We start from the raw sequence: 17,964 nt of genomic DNA on the forward strand, positions 1-17,964 counted from the left end.
CCAACAGTTATCAGTCAACTGTCAAAAAGGATGAAAGCTACATTTGGATGAAAGCTGAAGTTTAGTCTGCTAAAAACCGACCACTGGGCCAGGGAGCTTAGCAGCTTTTCGTCATCACCAGACTTGTACGTTGGGGTCACAGGGCTAAGGAAAAAGGCAACTCACCCGGATTCGTGATGTTGAGCAGTCGGCAGGAGTAAGGGTCTTCGCGGTCTTCCACGGGCACCTCGCAGCCACGAGCACCTATTATAAACTTGACAAGCACACTGAGAGAGGCGTTGGCATTAACATCAGCTCCTGATCTTTACATTGCACATGCACATTTCCTCACACCCATTTCAGAGCTTTTGCTTTGAGACACAAGTATTAATGATGATTCATTCCAACTTTCCTTTCCTAGTCCAGCAAAAGAGCCAGCAAAACCAAAAGTCGCCAGCTACAGATGACTTCTGTGCAAGCCTCTACCTTGGTGCTGGTTTAACGCGAGTGTGAGTGTGTCGTCCTGGCCGCCAGCAGATGCTCATACCAGTTAAAAGCGAACTACAGTAAAGCCCATTTCTCATGCCTCGACCTACAAACGTATCTCTGTCTGCAATCTCCTTCACTTGCTTCCTTCGATTTCAGAAGGTATTCCTTCTGCTCCAGATCAGTCTGTCTACACAAGTGGAGGTCCTCTCCTCTCCTGTACCTTTTTTGGCTGGTTACCTGTAACATGTGGCTCCTTCCCTACACATTATAAATACGATGAAGTCTTTTTTCTTAATTAAAAAAAATTTTTTTAAATTTTTGACAGAGACAGCATTAGTGGGGGAAGGGCAGAGAGAGAGGGAGACACAGAATCCGAAGCAGGCTCCAGGCTCTGAGCTGTCAGCACAGAGCCCAACATGGGACTCAAACTCATGAACTATGACATCATGACCTGAGCTGAAGTTGGACGCTTAGACAACAGAGCCCCGCAGGCGCCCCCATGAAGTCTTGATTTAATTTCTGTGTGCCTACCGTGCCTTCCTTGGCTCTACCCTTTCCTTTACAGCAAAGTCCTATAAAGGAATTAACTGAAGTTGCAGGCTCTAATGTGTCATGTCTTACTCATTTTACAAAACAGAGATTTCAGCTTCAATACCCACCACTTAGCTGAGATGTTTACCCCAATGTAACCACTGATTTGCTGCTAAATCAACAGACGCTTTTCAACCCTTCAACCTATGGTGCTGGTCTCTGAGCAGGGCTCTTTTCCCTCTGTGATATGGCCTGCTTGGTCCCCTCACTGGCTCTTCTTCCCCAGCTTGTCCATTAGGGGAGATATTAAAGGGGGGCTTTGCTCTTGTGTCTCTTCTCACACTTTTTGCTTGCTCTCCCTGGACACCATTTATTCTCAAGGCTTCAACTAGCTTAAGAATGATTTCTGAATTAACGTCTCTAGTTTGGACCCATCTTCTAAGCAAAAGATCCCTATATTCATTGGACATCTTCACCTAGATGGCCCACAGGTGACAGCTGTGTGCTGGGGCTTGAGCGCCTACTGGCTTGAGAGAGCTACCTGCTAAATTTTGGGGAATTCTGTGGGCTGGTTATTAAGACCGGCCTTTATTGGGGCACCTGGGTGGCTCAGTCGGTTAAGCATCCGACTTCGGCTCAGGTCATGATCTCACGGTTTGTGGGTTCGAGCCCCACGTTGGGCTCTGTGCTGAGAGCTAGCTCAGAGCCTGGAGCCTGCTTCAGAACCTGTGTCTCCTCTGTGTCTCTCTCTGACCCTCCCCTGCTCACGCTGTCTCAGAAATAAACAAAACAGTAAAAAAAAAAAGACCAGCCTTTATTAGATTACATAAACTTACAATTAAATACATTACATAAAAAACAAAGAAAACATTCCAATTAATCATTTCCTAATTATTTCACTACTATCTATGCTTTTGAGGTTATTTTTTAAAATTTTTTTCAATGTTTATTTATTTTTGAGAGAAAGAGAGATAAAGCATGAGCAGAGGAAGAGTATAGAAGAGAGGGAGACACAGAATCCAAAGCAGCCTCCAGGCTCTAAGCTGTCAGCACAGAGCGCAATGAGGGGCTTGAACTCACAAACCATGAGATAATGACCTAAGCCGAAGTCAGATGCTTAACCGACTGACACCCAGGCGCCCCAGGTTATTTTTTATCTATTATATCCATGTGGTAGAATTATAATGGTGTGCTAATACATACCTTCCCCAACTCATGTTCAGAGATGTTGCATTAGTTGGCTGAAAGTCATCACAGTGAGAATATTTACACTATGGAAGCTAGCAAACACTATAAATAAGGGTTTTATTTATTGTTTCGTTGACTTTAAGTGATGGGAAGGGAAAACAGTAAATGTTGGAGGAAAAATTAATGCAGATTAAACTTAAATATGGGCCATGTCTGCATAGATCAACGGAATAAGATAGAGAGCCAAGAACTAAACCCACAATTATATGGTCAATTAATCTATGACAAAAGAGGCAAGAACATCCAATGGGAAAAGACAGTCTCTTCAACAAATGGTGCTGGCAAAACTGGACAGCTACATACAAAAGAATGAACTGGATCACTCTCTTGTACCACACACAAAAATAAACTCAAAATGGATTAAAGACCTAAATGTGAAACCTGAAACCCTAAAACTCCTAGAAGCAAACAAGGGCAATAATTTCTCTGACACTGGCCAGAGAAACACTTTTCTAGATCTGTCTCCTCAAGCAAAGGAAATAAAAGCAAAATTAAACTACTGGGACTACACCAAAATAAAAAGCTTCTGCACTGTGAAGGAAATAATCAATAAAACTAAAGGCAACCTACTAAATGGGAAAAGATATTTGTAAATGACATATCCAATAAGGGAACAGTATTCAGAATATATAAAGAACTTGTACAACTCAACACCAAAAAACTAATCCAATTAAAAATAGTCAGAAGACATGAATATTTTCCCAAAGAAGACATCCAGCTGGCCAACAGATACATGAAAAGATGCTCAACATCACTCATGATCACAGAAATGCAAACCAAAACTACAGTGAGATATCATGTCACACCTTGTCGGAATGGCCAGTACCAAAAGATAAGAAATAACAAGCGCTCGTAAGCATGTGTAGAAAAGGAAGCCCTCGTGCACTGCTGGTGGGAATGCAAACTGGTGCAGCCACTGTGTGGAGGGTCCTCAAAGAATTAAAGACAGAATTACCATATGATCCAGTAATTCCACTATTGGCTATTTACCCAGAGAAAACCAAAACACTAATTTGAAAAGCTATGTGCACCCCTAGGTTTACTGCAGCATTGCTTACGGTAGTCAGTCCATGGAAACAACTCAGGCGCCCAAAGCTAGATGCACGGATCAGGAAGAGGTATAGATATACAATGCAGTTATTACTGAGTCATAAAGAAGAATGAAGTCTTGCCATTTGCAAAAACATGGATGGATGTAGACAGTATAATGCTAAGTGAAATAAGTCAGAGAAAGACAAACCAGACTCTTAACTAGAGAGAACTGGTGGTTACCAGAGGCAAGGTGGGGAGGAGCGATGGGTGAAATAGGTGAAGGGCACACTTATTGTGGGGCGCCTGGGTGGCTCAGTTGGTTAAGCATCCGACTCCTAGTTTCAGCTCAGATCATGATCTCACAGTTTCTAAGTTTGAGTCCTGCATCGGGCTCTGTGCTGGTGGTCCAGAGATCCTCTCTCTCTCCCCTTCTCTGCACCCCGTCTCAAAATAAATAAACTTAAAATCTTTTTTTAATTTTTAATGTTTTATCTCTGAGAGAGAGGTAGCAGGAGCAGGGGAGGATGCTTAACCAACTGAGACACCCAGGCGCCCCAAAATTTTTTTTAAAAAAGAGCACTTTTATCATGAGTACTGAGTAATGTATGGAATTGTTGAATCACTGTATCATACACATGAAACTAATATAACATTGTATGTTAACTATATTTGAATTAAAAATAAGTACATAAAAATTAAAAGAAAACAGTGATACATCGGTAGACATTCTATTTGAATGGTACCAAAAAACTGAGGAAATACTCTTCCACTGTTCAAAACCTATTCAGCAAAGAAGCCATGGACTCAATTGACTAAGAACATTTACATCAGAACTACACTCTTTCGTCAACTGCACACATACGTCAGTTACAGATACAAAAGTCTAAAACAATGAAAGTCTAATTCAATGAAAGGAGAATCTGCTGGCTGCACGAAATTTATCATAAAGAGTACCATATAAGTTATCATATGTCACGTGTGTATACATCCTTTATATCAATGAAACTCATAGTAAACACATACATATGCATAAACATACTTATTTTTCAGAAGGCCAGCTTGTCAACATTTCTTAGCACACCACTGCCAACAGCTGCCACAAACTCGACATTATCCACAGCTGAACTTCTCCCCCCAAGACACCTGCTCTTCTCATCTAGTATTTTTCATCCTGACAGATGATTTCATTACTAAGTTAAAAGCTAGCAATCCTCCTCCTCCTGTCTACTGACGTCATTTTCTTCAAAGGTCATGCTTTAGTTCGGCCCCTCAGCCTGTCCCCACAGCTGTTCTGCATGACCAGGCCGCTGCCTACCCCTTGGTTCGACACCCTTCCTCCTCTCTTTACCTCATCATCCCTGTCTCTCCGCCCCTCTTTCCTTCCCAGCACTTCATCCTTCACTTACCCGACCCCCTCCCCTACGTGCTCCACTTACATGGAGCTGTTTGGGGGTTCCCAAACACTCTGGGCTGTTTTCTATCTGTTTATATGACAGCACATATAACATTTTATTACACTATTACAAACTTCTCCCATAAAGACCCAGGCTATACTGTCACTATCTTTATATTCTACCACAGAGAGTACACTTCCTGCATAAAGAAGATCCTTAGTAAATACTTCTGAAGTTGACAACTTATTTATTTTATTACAAAGGCTTGTAATTAAACAAGGTCCTGGAAATATATGTGGAGTCTGGCTCCTTCAGTGAAATGCAAGATTTGAAAGTAAGTCACAGCCACAGAAATGCAAGCACTTTCTTTTCCTGATGGCCAATTAAGGCAGAACACCATTCACAAACAATGAGGATTTAAAATAAGAGTACAGGGGGGCGCCTGGGTGGCTTAGTCGGTTAAGCGTCCGACTTTCGCTTAGGTCATGATCTCGCGAATCGTGGGTTCGAGCCCCGCGTCGGGCTCTGTGCTGACTGCCAGCTCAGAGCCTGGAGCCTGTTTCAGTCTGTGACTCCCTCTCTCTCTGACCCTCTCCTGCTCACGCGCTCTCTCTCTCTCTCTCTCCTAGAAATAAACAAAACGTTAAAAAAAATTAAAAAAAAATAAATAAAATAAAATAAGAGTACAGGGGCGCCTGGGTGGTTCACTTGGTTGAGGCTCCGACTCTTCATTTCGTTCGGCTCAAGTCATGATCTCATGGTTCGTGAGTTCAAGCCCCACCTTGGGCTCCGTGTTAACAATGCAGAACCTGCTTGGGATTTCTCTCTTCCTGACCCTCCCCAACTCACTGTCTCTCTCTCTCTCTCTCTCTCTCTCTCTCTCTCTCTCTCTTTCAAAATAAATAAGCTTAAAAAATAAATAAAAATAAAGTCATCATTATAAAAAAAATAAATCTAATTTCATATGCCTCTCCCAGTGGAACTTTCGTGGTCATGCTGGAGTGTTCCTTAAAAACCCATGAGAGGGGGGCACCTGGGTGGCTCAATCAGTTAAGCATCTGACTTTGGCTCAGGTTATGATCTTCTGGTTTGTGGGTTTGAGCCCCGTGTCGGGTGCTGTGCTGACAGCTCGGAGCCTGTTTCAGATTCAGTGTCTCCCTCTCTGTCTGACCCTCCCCCACTCATGCTCTGTCTCTGTCTCAAAAATAAATAAAGTAGTAAAAAAATTAAAAAAAAAAATACCCATGAGGGGGACTTACTCCCTCATTTATAACACAATCACCAGGATTTTTTTTTGTCTTGGAGAGGGGTCATTATTTTCTGAGAAGTGAAAGACCTCGCAGGAAGTACAGGTTTCAGAGGAAGGTCTGAGGCCTTTCATTTGCTGGGTGATGGGTTCTATTATCATAGTGGGGGAGAGGGAGAGAGACAAACCACGAGAGACTCTTGAATACTGAGAACAAATTGAGGACTGATGGATGTGGGAGGGGTGAGGGGGGAGACAGGCATGGAGGAGGGCACTTGTGGGGATGAGCACTGGGTGTTATATGGAAACCAACTTGACAATAAACTATTTGAAAAAAGAAGAAAGAAAGAAAGAGAGAGAGAGAGAGAGAGAGAGAGGAGGGGAGGGGAGGGGAGGAAAGGAAAGAAAACATGAACGAAAAGAAACCAGGCTTGGAAAAGAATGAAAGCGGCTATGCATAAGGTAAGAAATCTATCGATGTTTACTACGGATGACAAGAAAATTCTGCAGTCCTACAGCTACTCAGCCACGAAAACGCCAGCTTCATGCAAGCCTGAGAGAGCCTTCCAGAAGTGCCCATCACCTCAGGGTCCTCACATAACCAAAGGTTCAATCTCCCACATTTCTCTTCCACAAGCCCCTTGCAATGTAACCCTCAGAGGCTGACCTCACCGAGAAGACGAAAGCCTTGGGCTCCTAACCAACAACTAAGCCATCTAATATCAATAGCAGATGTGCTACCAAAGGTCATCCCCGAAGGGTGGTCAGGAGAAACAGCGTGGCATACAACACACACACCGCAGACTATATGACTCAATACTACAGAGTAGGAAAAAATTAAGCGTGTCCTGGGAAGTTAGTGAAAAGCATATTTACACACAAACAGATCTAAGCAGAGGACTATTGTGGACTAGAGCCTTTTACAAATTACTGTTCTAAAGTAAAGCAGAAACAAAGCAAAATAAAACAAACTAGGTATCTATAAATAGTACCTATGTTAACCACTGAATATAGTCTCCCCCAACTATCTTTTGGCTAAGAACCTTGGTTCAATTTCCTTTTGTGGGGGCACCTGGGTGACTCAGTGGGTGAAGCGTCCGACATCAGCTCAGGCCACGATCTTGTGGTTTGTAAGTTCGAGCCCCGTATTTGGCTCTGTGCTGACAGCTCTGAGCCCCCTTGGGATCCTCTGCCTCCCTCCCTCTTTCTCTGCCCCTCCTTGCCCATGTGCACACTTGCTCTGTCTCCCAAAAATAAATAAACATTAAAAAAAATTCCTTTTGTGACTCAGTTACATGGAGGGAAGGGAAAATGAAATGGCTGTGTCTCCTAGGGAGAAATGTCACAGTCCTAAATTAATATCTCTGACTGTCCCCAAAGAGGTTTTTCAGAACTCTTACTTAGTAACTCGGGCAAGGTGCCGATGAAGAACACCTACCGTTGACTTAATGATGGATGTTGTATTAGATGCTTCAGCCAGGTGCTTCTTATCACATTTCGAAGTTCATGGTTATTGCGAGCTGACAACACACCAACTACGACATCATAGTGACTAGATTTCCACGGAGGAAATAAGGCCAATTGATCTAGAAATAAGCAACAATGAATTAGAAATGTCCTGTCTCAATTACAAAGTTCACCATGTAACATAAAAATTTTATTACAGAAGAACGTATGTTTGTGTGTGTAGAAAAATAAAGAGGAATACAAAGAAGAAAATTGTTTTTTTTTTTTAATGTTTATTTTTGAGAGAGAGACAGAGCATGAACAGGGGAGGGGCAGAAAGAGAGGGAGACACAGAATCCGAAGCAGGCTCCAGACTCTGAGCTGTTGCCCTCAAACTGGGGAACCATGAGATCATGACCTGAGCTGAAGTTGGGCACTTAACCAACTGAACCAACCAGGCGCCCTAAAGAAAAAATTTAAAAAGGACCCACAGACATACCATCCAGATAACCACTCATAACATTTTTGGTGTAGTCTTTTTGTCTTCCACACATCTGGATGTATTATGCTCACATAAGTACATAAATTCTTTAAAGCTAGGAAGATGTTCATGGTGAGAATTGCTTTGGAAAGGCGTGAGAATCAGTTTGGAAAGGCGCCGTGGCATAAGCCATGTGAAAGTAGGCAGTAAGAGTCCGCTAGGCCACAGGCAGAATCCTGGCTCTTTTTTATGACCTACAAAACCTATTTAACTTCTTTCTTTTTTATTAGAGATTTTATTTTTTTAAGTAATCTCTATACTTAAATACTTAAATTTCTATACTCCCAACATGGGGCTCATGACCCTGACATCACAAGTTGCATGCTCCACTGAGCCAACCAGGCACCCTGAAAAGTTATTTAACTTCTTGAGCTTCAGTTTCCTTCACTACAAAAGGGTGTAGTAATACTTCTCACAGAGGTATTGTACAATTAAATGAGATAGGGGCACCTGGGTGGTTTAGTCGGTTAAGCATCCAACTTCGGCTCATGATCTCATGGTTTGTGAGTTTGAGCCCCATGTTGGGCTCTGTGCTGACAGCTAGCTCAGAGCCTGGAGTCTGCTTCAGATTCTGTGTCTCCCCCTCTCTGCCCCTCCCCTGCTCATGCTCTGTCTCTGTCTCTCAATAATAAATAAAAATGTTAACAAATTTTTTAAAAAATTAAATGAAATAATATGTATAAAGGTCCTGATCTGGTACCAAAATAGTAGGCACTCAACGGGGACTAAGAGCAAGAACCACAACAAAGGTGTGCTTTCAAAGGTGACAGCCTACGTTAACATCAGTTAATAACTTTGGGACATGAATGCAGGCAAGTATCAGAACACTTATTAACACCAATAAATTCTACAGCCGGCAAACCTTGTATCACTTACTAAATATTCCAAAGAATGAAAGAGGAAGGCCGTATTTCCAGCAAGGCAAAAAACAGTCAAGTGACAAGTCATGCGAAAGGNTGGGCAGGACCACATAAAAAAAATTGTCCTTGGAAAGAAGATAGCTGGGAAAGATACTTTGTTTTTTGTCACCCGTTTCAAAGCTGGAGGGTTACAAGCTTATATATAGCTCTGATGAGGGATCCATTTCATCTCTTTCTCCAGTGGTGGGAACTGATCCAAAATTTCCCAAAAATAAATTATTGAAGGCCAGCGATCTTTACTACATTAAGTGCAATGTTTTTATATGCCATAGGACCTAAGTAGTTAGTCAAAAGGCAACAAAAACATGTTGCTGTTTTTTCAAAGGACCAATCAAAAATAATACAAAGAAAACCTGGGGGACAGAGAATAGGATACTTTAGGGATATTACATTGTAACAATTCTAGGAGTACAGGAATTTTTGTGTAGACACCTTATTTTCCACAATAGATATGTTTCTTAAAAAAAAATTCAATCTAAATGGAATAGAGATATTTGTTAGTTTAGCCTACTGTGAATCCTGTACTAAAATGAATTCTTTTTAAAGGCAAGAATTTACCTTTAATGTAAATCCAAATCTTCCTAGCCTAAGCTTGCTTATAATAGACATTTATTGAACATCTATAATGTACTAAGTACTATATACAGAGTATCATTTAAGTTTATTCATTTTTTGAGAGAGAGAAGGAGGGAGGGGGGGCAGAGAGAGGGAGAAAGAGAATCCCAAGTAGGTTCTGTGCTGTCAGCGCTGAGCCCAATGCAGGGCCCAAAACCATGAACTGCGTGTGAGATTATAACCGAAATCAAGAGTCAGATGCTTAACTGAATGAGCCTCCCAGATGCCCCCAGACAATTATTTTAATGCTCACAACCCATGAGGTAGGTGGGGCTGGCTCCTTATTAAACAGATAAAGAAAGAGGCAAAGAGAATTCAGTTGACCTCTGCTAAGTCAAACAGCTAGTAAATCCTAGGCTAAGGTTTAATCCCAGGCAATTAAACTCCATTTTTTTTTTTAAATTTTAAAATGTTTTTATTGATTTGGGCGGGGGGGGGGAGAGAGTGCTCGAGCACAAGTGCAGGAGGGGCAGAGAGAGAAGATACAGAATCCAAAGCAGGTTACAGGCTCTGAGCTATCAGCACAGAGCCTGACGTGGGGCTTGAACTCAAGAACTGTGGGATCATGACCTGAGCCGAAGTTAGACACTTAACCAAGGCTCCTCCACTCCATTCTTTATCACTGTTCTATTAACAACACAGCTTGATGTAGCTCATCTGATACTAAATTCTGATCTTTTATTGGCAACACCAGTTCAAGTGGTGAATTAGTGATAAGCATATCACTGGAAATGCTGGTTAGTGTGTTCATTTTTTATAATTCATGGCCCAGGAACATTCTTCCTCAGATACATGTAACTGTACGCTGAAAGTTGTATCCACTGCTGAACTAACTCTAAATGAGTCTGAATTCGGAGAACTGTTTAAATGCTTATGCAAATTTTTACCCCCTACTTTTTCACAGACAAATACTGATAGTATATTTTAGTGACAGAAATGAGGTGAATTTCGTAACCAGACATATCTGACATTGATTCCACAACCAACAAGCTGCCTGGCATTAATAACAAGGTATTTAAATCCCTTCTGCCTCAGTTTCCTAACTAGAAAAAAACCGATACCAAAAACTCTTTGGAGAGTCTATTTTTCATCTGTTTCAAAATGTCTTCTGGAAAGATTACAAGCTATAGAAGAGTAAAATCACATTTAGCCTAAATGCCTCACTTACCTGACATCATCAGAAAACAAGGTTGTTGCACAAAAGTAAAATCACAAAAGCACTAAAACAGCCCTTTAAAGGCCAAATATCACCACCTCATTTTTGGTAGATGATCAAATCCTAGAGAAATGGATTACACGAAACATAATTTCACCTGTTCTTGATGACAAAGTCTTCAAGAAAAATATCTCAAATCTATCCCTTTCTCATTAATTCTACCTTTGGCTTCAATTCAGAATCTTATCTTTCACTGGACCATGACAGGCGCTTCCAAATGGTGAGCACTGAGTACCGTACGGAGGTGCTCAACTGCTGTATTGTAGACCCAAAACTAATATAACACTGCATCTATGTTAACTCTACTGAAATTAAAAAAAAAAAAAAAAAAAAAAAAAAACAGTTGGGAAATCTTGAACACTTGGTATTGGAAAGCATCATTAATTTTCCTAATTGTGATGACGGTTTTGTAGTTATGCTTTTTAAAAGTCTATCTTTCCATAAATATACTAAGATATTTATGGAAAGCATAAGCTAATCTGTGATTTGCTTCCAAATAAAGCTGTGGGAAGAAGAGGCTAGAAGTAGGTGTATGAGTACATAATAATCGTTATAATCTTCTACTTCGGGGTATGTCTTAAACTTTTCATAATAAAAACTTAAAATACAAAGAAAGAAAACAAAAAACTCCAGGGCTGTCCCAACAGTTTACTCCTGGTTTCTTCATATCACGGCCAGTCAAGATTTTTCTAAAAATAAATAAGTAAATAATAAAGATAAAGAATAAAGACATGTGAAAATCCCATGGCTTATGGTAGCAAACTACTTTTTGATCTCATCCCACCTCTCTCTGCTGCTTTGAATCCAGGTCTAAGCTGCTGATGTTGAACTACTTCTGTTCACATGCATTTCTCCCTTCCTTGCAGAAGGCAAGTACATGGTAGATTGTGGCCCTTAAAAAAAAAACCTTCTACTTCCTGGGGCTCCTGGGTGGCTCGGTCGGTTAAGCGTCTGACTTCGGCTCAGGTCACGATCTCAGTTTGTGGGTTTCAGCCCCGCGTCGGGCTCTGTGCTGACAGCTCAGAGCCTGGAGCCTGCTTCAGATTCTGTGTCTCCCTCTCTCTCTCTGCCCCTCCCCAACTCATGCTCTCTCTCTCTCAAAAATCAATGAACATTAAAAAAAATTTTTTTAAATCTTCTACTCCCACATATATTGAAAAATAGTTTTCTAAAGACTCAACCAAAAAATCTGTTAGAAATAATAAACAAATTCAGTAAAGCTTCAGGATAGACCATCAATCTACAAAAATCAGCAGCAGTTCTATATACTAAAAATGAACTATCAAAGAAAAGAAATTAAGAAACCAATCCTATTGGGGCACCTGGGTGGCTCAGTCAGTTAAGTATCTGACTCAATTTCAGCTCACATCAGGCTATTTCAGGAGAAATAGCCACTAACACCACAGATATACAAAGGATTATAAGAACATGTTATAAAAAGGCATTTCCAACAAAGTAGACAACCTAGAAGAAACAGATAATTTCCTAGAACATATAACCTTCCAAAACTGAATCAGTAAGAAAAAGAAACTTTGAGCAGACCAATTACCAGCAATGAAATTGAATCAGTAACCAAAAAACCAACAAAGTCCAGGACCAGATGGCTTCACAGGTAAATTCTAACAAACCTTTCAAGTTAATATCTATTCTTCTCAAACTATTCTCCAAAATTGAAGAGGAAAGAAAGCTTTCAAATTTATTCTCCAAGGCCAGCATTACTCTGATATCCAAATCAGATAAAGACACTACAAAAAAAGAAAACTACAGGCCAATGTCTCTGATGAACACAGATGCAAAAAATCTCAAAATATCAGCAAACTAACAATACAACAGAAAAATATCTTTCACCACAACCAAGTGGGATTTATTCCAAGGATGCAAGAGTGGTTCAGTGTTTGCAAATCAAATCAGCATGACTAAAGGACAGATGCAACCCTACATTTATTGCTGCATTATTTACGGTAGCCACATATGGAAGCAGCCCAAGTGTCCATCCACAGATGAATGGATAAAGATGTGATATATATACACAATGGAATGTTACTCGGCCATAAAGAAGGAGGAGTTCTTACCATGTGTGACAGCACGGATGGACCAAGAGGCTAAGTGAAATAAGTCTGAGAAAGACAAATGCCGTATGATTTCATTCATGTTTGGAATTTAAGAAACAAAACAAATGATGAAATAAATAAAAAAGAGGCAAATGAAAAAGAAGACTCTTTTTTTTTAAGTGTTTATTTTTGAGAGAGAGAGAATGCGAGTGGAGAAGGGGAAGAAAGAGAAGGGGACAGAGGATTCGAAGTGGGCTCTGCACTGACAGCAGAGAGCCCAATGTGGGGCTCGAATTCATGAACCATAAGACCATGACCTGAGCTGAAGTTGGGTGCTCAACCAACTGAGCCACCCAGGTGCCCCAAACCACGCTCTTAAATACAGAGAACAGACTGGTGGTTGCCAGAGGGAGGTGGGTGGAGTCATAGGTGAAAAAAACCAAAAAACAAAAAACTGGAAGTATTATGCTCCCTGATTTCAAACTATATTGTAAAGACACAGTAACCAGAACAGTGTGGTTTGAGCATAAAAACTGACACACAGATCAATGGAATAGAGCCCAGAAATAAATCCACAATTACATGGTCAATTAATCCACGACAAAGGAGGCAAGAATATACAATGGGGAAAGGACAGTCTCTTTCATAGATGGTGGTGGGAAAACTGGACAGCCACAAAAGAATGACAGGGGACCATACTTTATACTATGCACTGTAAGTATGTGCATTCAAAAACTGTAATATAGATCATTTTTCCTGTTTTCTTTTAAAAAAGAATTTCAATTTTTTCTACAAAGAACTTGGTTTGCTTTTATAAGACAAAATTTGAAATCATAAGGTCATCATTGAATTCGAACAGAAGATCTACAGGTGACAAATTCATGAATACTCCTCCAGTTTTATTCTCTTTAATAAGAGAATTTTTTAATCTTTTAATTCCTCCCAATTACTAAGCACCTCTCTTATGTTCACTGTTCTAGGTGGTAGATATACAGCAGTAAACAAATCTTCGTGTCAGGAATCATTCAAACCCCACAGTCTCCCTGAGGACGACATTTCTCTTCTCTAATATGTGAGGGTCTGCAATCTGCTAGGCTCTGCATTTGGAGTGGACATCTAAACGTTTATTTAAGACCAAGAGAGGTTGGGGGTGCCTGGGTGGCTCAGTCGGTTAAGTGTCTGACTTTGGCTCAGGTCTTGATCTCGGGATCCATGGGTTGGAGCCCCACATCGGGCTCTGTGCTGACAGCCCAGAGCCTGGAGCCTGTCTTCAGATTCTGTGTCTCCCTCTCTCTCTGTCCCTTCCTAGCTCGTGCTCTGTGTCTCTGTCTCAAAAATAAATAAACGTTAAAAAAAAAATTAAAAAAAAAAAAGACCAAGAGAGGTTGACTTCAAAACTGTTTAAAATAGGCCCAAGGACTTTTTAATTTTTTTTTTTTTAATGTTCGTTTACTTTTGAGAGAGAGAGAGCTCACACAAGAGGGGAGGGACAAAGAGAGAGGGAGACACAGAATCTGAAGCAGGCTCCAGGCTCTGAGCTCTCAGCACAGAGCCCAACATGGGGCTTGAACGCATGAACTGAACTGTGAGATCATGACCTGAGCTGAAGTCGGACGCTCAACCCAGTGAGCTACCCAGGTGCCCCTAGGCCCAAGGATTCTTAAACCTCAAACCAAAATTTCCGTTCTCACATGTACACTCTCAGACGAATCAATCACAAATGAGCAGAAATCTTGAAAATGAGGGAAACATAGAAATTCATCACAGATCTACTGATGAAGATAATCAGCGTGCTCTCGCCAATTGCAGAAACCTCCCCAAGCAGCTCACTAGCCCAGGACCAGCCCCCACTATCCTACTCCTCTTGTCTAAAATTCATGCAGTGTTTACTATGAATCAGGCGCTTTTCTGGGTCTTTTACTAACTGAATCTTCACAATACCCCTATGAGATCATCATTTTATAAATAAGGACACTGAAGCACGGAGACGAGATTAACATACAGGGATAATTTTGGATGAACCAGCACCAGGCAAAACTGCAAAGCAAGCACACTTTGTCTTTGGCCTTCTACTTGCTCCATGTCTGTTTCAGTTCCAGAGACTGTGAGGACCTCTGAGCTGGGACCGCGCATCCAGCGCCTGACCCAGCACTCTATGTTCAAGCAACTGTTGAACATTTATGCTTTCCTTTCCCTTTGGTTTCTTTCTCTCCAAACACCCCAGAAAGAGAAGCCTTCTTTTGTCTCATCATTTCTCTAAATTTGCTGTTAAATAATTCCTGCTAAGGCATTACCCCAAATGAATTATGTTCTGTTAGACATGCCTTGTATCCATAGGCTTCCAGTTTCCTCATTTCATCAGAGACTTGCTTCTCTTCAATGGTTGGTGACTGTAGTTCAGCTGTTTAACGTGAGCCACTATGTTAAAAAAGTACTAGGTACTACTAGGACTTCCACACTGCATTCAGGTCCCTGCCTCAACTAAGAGGTGTCCCCTGACCTCTCTATTTAAAAAAGTAGCACACCATTCTCTAGCCTCTTACACCACTTTATTTTTATCACTCCATTCATCCATATCCTTGAGGATATTTACTAATTATTTTCTATGTTCTATCTTGCCTTCTAACTTGTAAACCGTATGACAGCGGGGCCTTGATCTGGATTACTGTTGTCATGCTACACTAAAACAGGGGCGGGCCGGAGTAGGCTCTCATATATTTGCTCAATCAACTATAAATCAGATTGTCTTTTTTAATATTCAGGCAAGGTAACTCTCCCTTTAAAAAAAAAAAATACTGCCACAGGACACCTGGGTGGCTCAGTCCTTTGAGTTGGCTGAGCGGCTGACGCTGGCTCAGGTCATGATCTCATGTGTTAGGACTTCCAGCCCCACACTGGGCTCTCAGCTGTCAACACAGAGCCTGCTTCAGATCCTCGGTCTTCCCCTCGCTCTGCGCCCATGCTCGCTTTCTCTCAAAAATAAACAAACATTTGGGGCGCCTGGAAGGCTCAGCTGGTTAAGCAACCGGCTTAGGCTCAGGTCATGATCTTGCGGTTGGTGGGTTTGGGCCCCGCGTCAGGCTCTGTGCTGACAGCTAGCTCAGAGCCTGGAGCCTGTTTCGGATTCTGTGTCTCCCTCTCTCTCGGACCCTCCCCTGCTTGCACTGTCTCTCTCAGAAATAAATAAAACATTTAAAAAAATACTTCCTAAAGAAATACCGCCACAATTTAATGAGGCTGAAGACAGACAAAGAGGCAGAAGAGAACACAAACAAATCTTAAAACATTAATTCGATGGAAGAAACCTTAACAAAATCTTGGGGTTTTCTCTCTCACTTCAGGCTGAAGGTATAGGTGCTGAAATGTAAACATGTGCAAATGTTTTAGTTTGAGCCTGGTGGTTAACGCAACAAAAAGAGCCGCAGGAAATTTTGGCAATCGACAGGCTTCTGCTGTTTTTAGTTTTGAAAAGCAAAAGTTAGGAGTTTGTCAGGTTTCATTGAGATTAAAACACCTAATTTATCATCTTACCAGATGCACAATATCCATCTAAAGTCAAAGTTAATTTATGTTAACTAGTATTGACTTCTTCATCTAGCTGAGTCTAACTTCACCGCAGATAATTGCATCATCCAAACACTATGGGGACAGGAAAAAACTTCGCTAAACTAAGAAATTGCCAGGCTGGCTTACTAAGTTTAAAGCTTGACGGGGTGCCTGGGTGGCTCAGTCAGTTAAGCATGGGACTCTTGATTTCAGCTCAGGTCATGATCTCAGTTTGTGGGTTTGAGCCCTATGTGATGACGGTGTGAAGCCTGCTTGGGAGTCTCCCTCTCTTTGTCTCTTTCTGCCCCTCCCCTGCTTGCATGTTCTCTCTCTCAAAATAAAAAATTCACTTAAAAAAAAAAAAGCTTGAAAGCAGACTTCTTGCTTATTTCTTCAACCCCAAAAGACTGTTAAGGGCATAAATACCCCAAGAATGTTCTGCAAGTAAATCCTAGTAGTGCTCACTCATCATGCAAAAAAGGAAAGACTTGTATAACACAAACCTAACAGATGTAACAAAGTATTTTATATCTATGGCACTCTTTCCTCAAATCGGCTTTAAAAAAACTAAAAAAAACCAAAAAACCCCAAACCCCAAACTGTTAACAGGTTAAATGCCCTGTAACAACTTTATTTTTCTTAAAGAATTTAAACAGTATTTTAATGCTATTCAAGTCACACAAATAGCCTTTTCAAAGAGCCTGTGGCTTGTCTAATAGGAAAAGATTCTAAGAGACTGTTACCAGAAAAAAGAACTCCAATTCCAACAACCAGATTGCTTTGAGGGCTGCCCAATTACTGCCGATGCTTTCTCCTCAAAACTTAAGGCCCGTCTCAGAANTTACCTCATTTTAAAAACAGCCTTCTAGGTTTCTTTATATGTCCTAAGGCAAGCCCTTAAAAAGGAAGATAAAAAGGGAAACCCATTAACAAAAAACGGTGGTAGAACCCATCAACAAAAAAAAAGTCCACTGGGTCCTTACTACGGACAAAGCACTCGACTGGGCTGTGAAATGACCAAGAACAAAGATTTCACTCCCACGAGAGAGAAGTTTTAGAGCAAGTGGATGTCGTTAGGGAATTTTCTATTTTCACGTACACTTCATTGGTAGGCTCTGCGAGTCAAACTCCGAACAATTCCTCTCGCAGCCATGCCCTACTTCACGTCCAGATTTGTTGAACCAACTTACATCACAGTTTTCAAAGAAAACAACATGCACTATACTCTTAAGGCAAAGTTACCGTTAAAAGCAAAACCCAGCCTTTTGAGACACGCACAGGCATCGCCCAGGACACTAAGACCTCCAAGCCTTGACCGAGTAAGTCCAACCGCTTAGGGAGGAAGCAAGCGGCGCGGCCCCCGAGCCCGGGCGCACGCAGCAGCCGCCCGCGGCTGAAGGACACAAGGTTTTGCTCCCAGGGCCGGCAGGCAGGCGCCGGACAGCTCCGACCAGGCCTGGGGGACAGACGAAGGACTCGCGGTGGCGGACGCCAGTCCCGTGCCCATAAAGGAGAGCGGGAGGTGAGGAGCCGCGGGGACACGCACTGAGAAACGCGCCCTCAAGTCTGCCGGATTTAACGCCCCGACGATGAAAAGGACCATTTGTCTCGTCCGGGGACGGTCGCGTTCGGCCCGTCCCCCCCACCCTGCGGGACTCCCGGCGGAGCTCCTTGGAGGAAGCCGCCCGGGGGGCTGGGAGTCGGCCTCCC

General features: G+C 41.8%; 1 protein-coding gene across 1 annotated transcript in view; it reads right to left on the reverse strand.

Annotated features, from left to right (window-relative positions):
- Window positions 1-17,964, reverse strand: part of B3GALNT2 (beta-1,3-N-acetylgalactosaminyltransferase 2) — a 50,878-nt gene that overhangs the window by 32,678 nt on the left and 236 nt on the right. Inside the window, exons 2-4 of the mRNA XM_077751734.1 lie at window positions 17,585-17,924; window positions 7,358-7,505; window positions 166-266 (exon numbers count right to left, since the gene is read on the reverse strand). Of these exons, the coding sequence (XP_077607860.1) occupies window positions 166-266; window positions 7,358-7,505; window positions 17,585-17,924 (589 nt within the window). The remainder of the gene's footprint in view (window positions 1-165; window positions 267-7,357; window positions 7,506-17,584; window positions 17,925-17,964) is intronic.

Source organism: Crocuta crocuta, unplaced genomic scaffold (assembly GCF_008692635.1).
Source record: "Crocuta crocuta isolate KB4526 unplaced genomic scaffold, BGI_CrCroc_1.0 scaffold59-1, whole genome shotgun sequence".
In the NCBI taxonomy this organism is placed as follows: domain Eukaryota; kingdom Metazoa; phylum Chordata; class Mammalia; order Carnivora; family Hyaenidae; genus Crocuta; species Crocuta crocuta.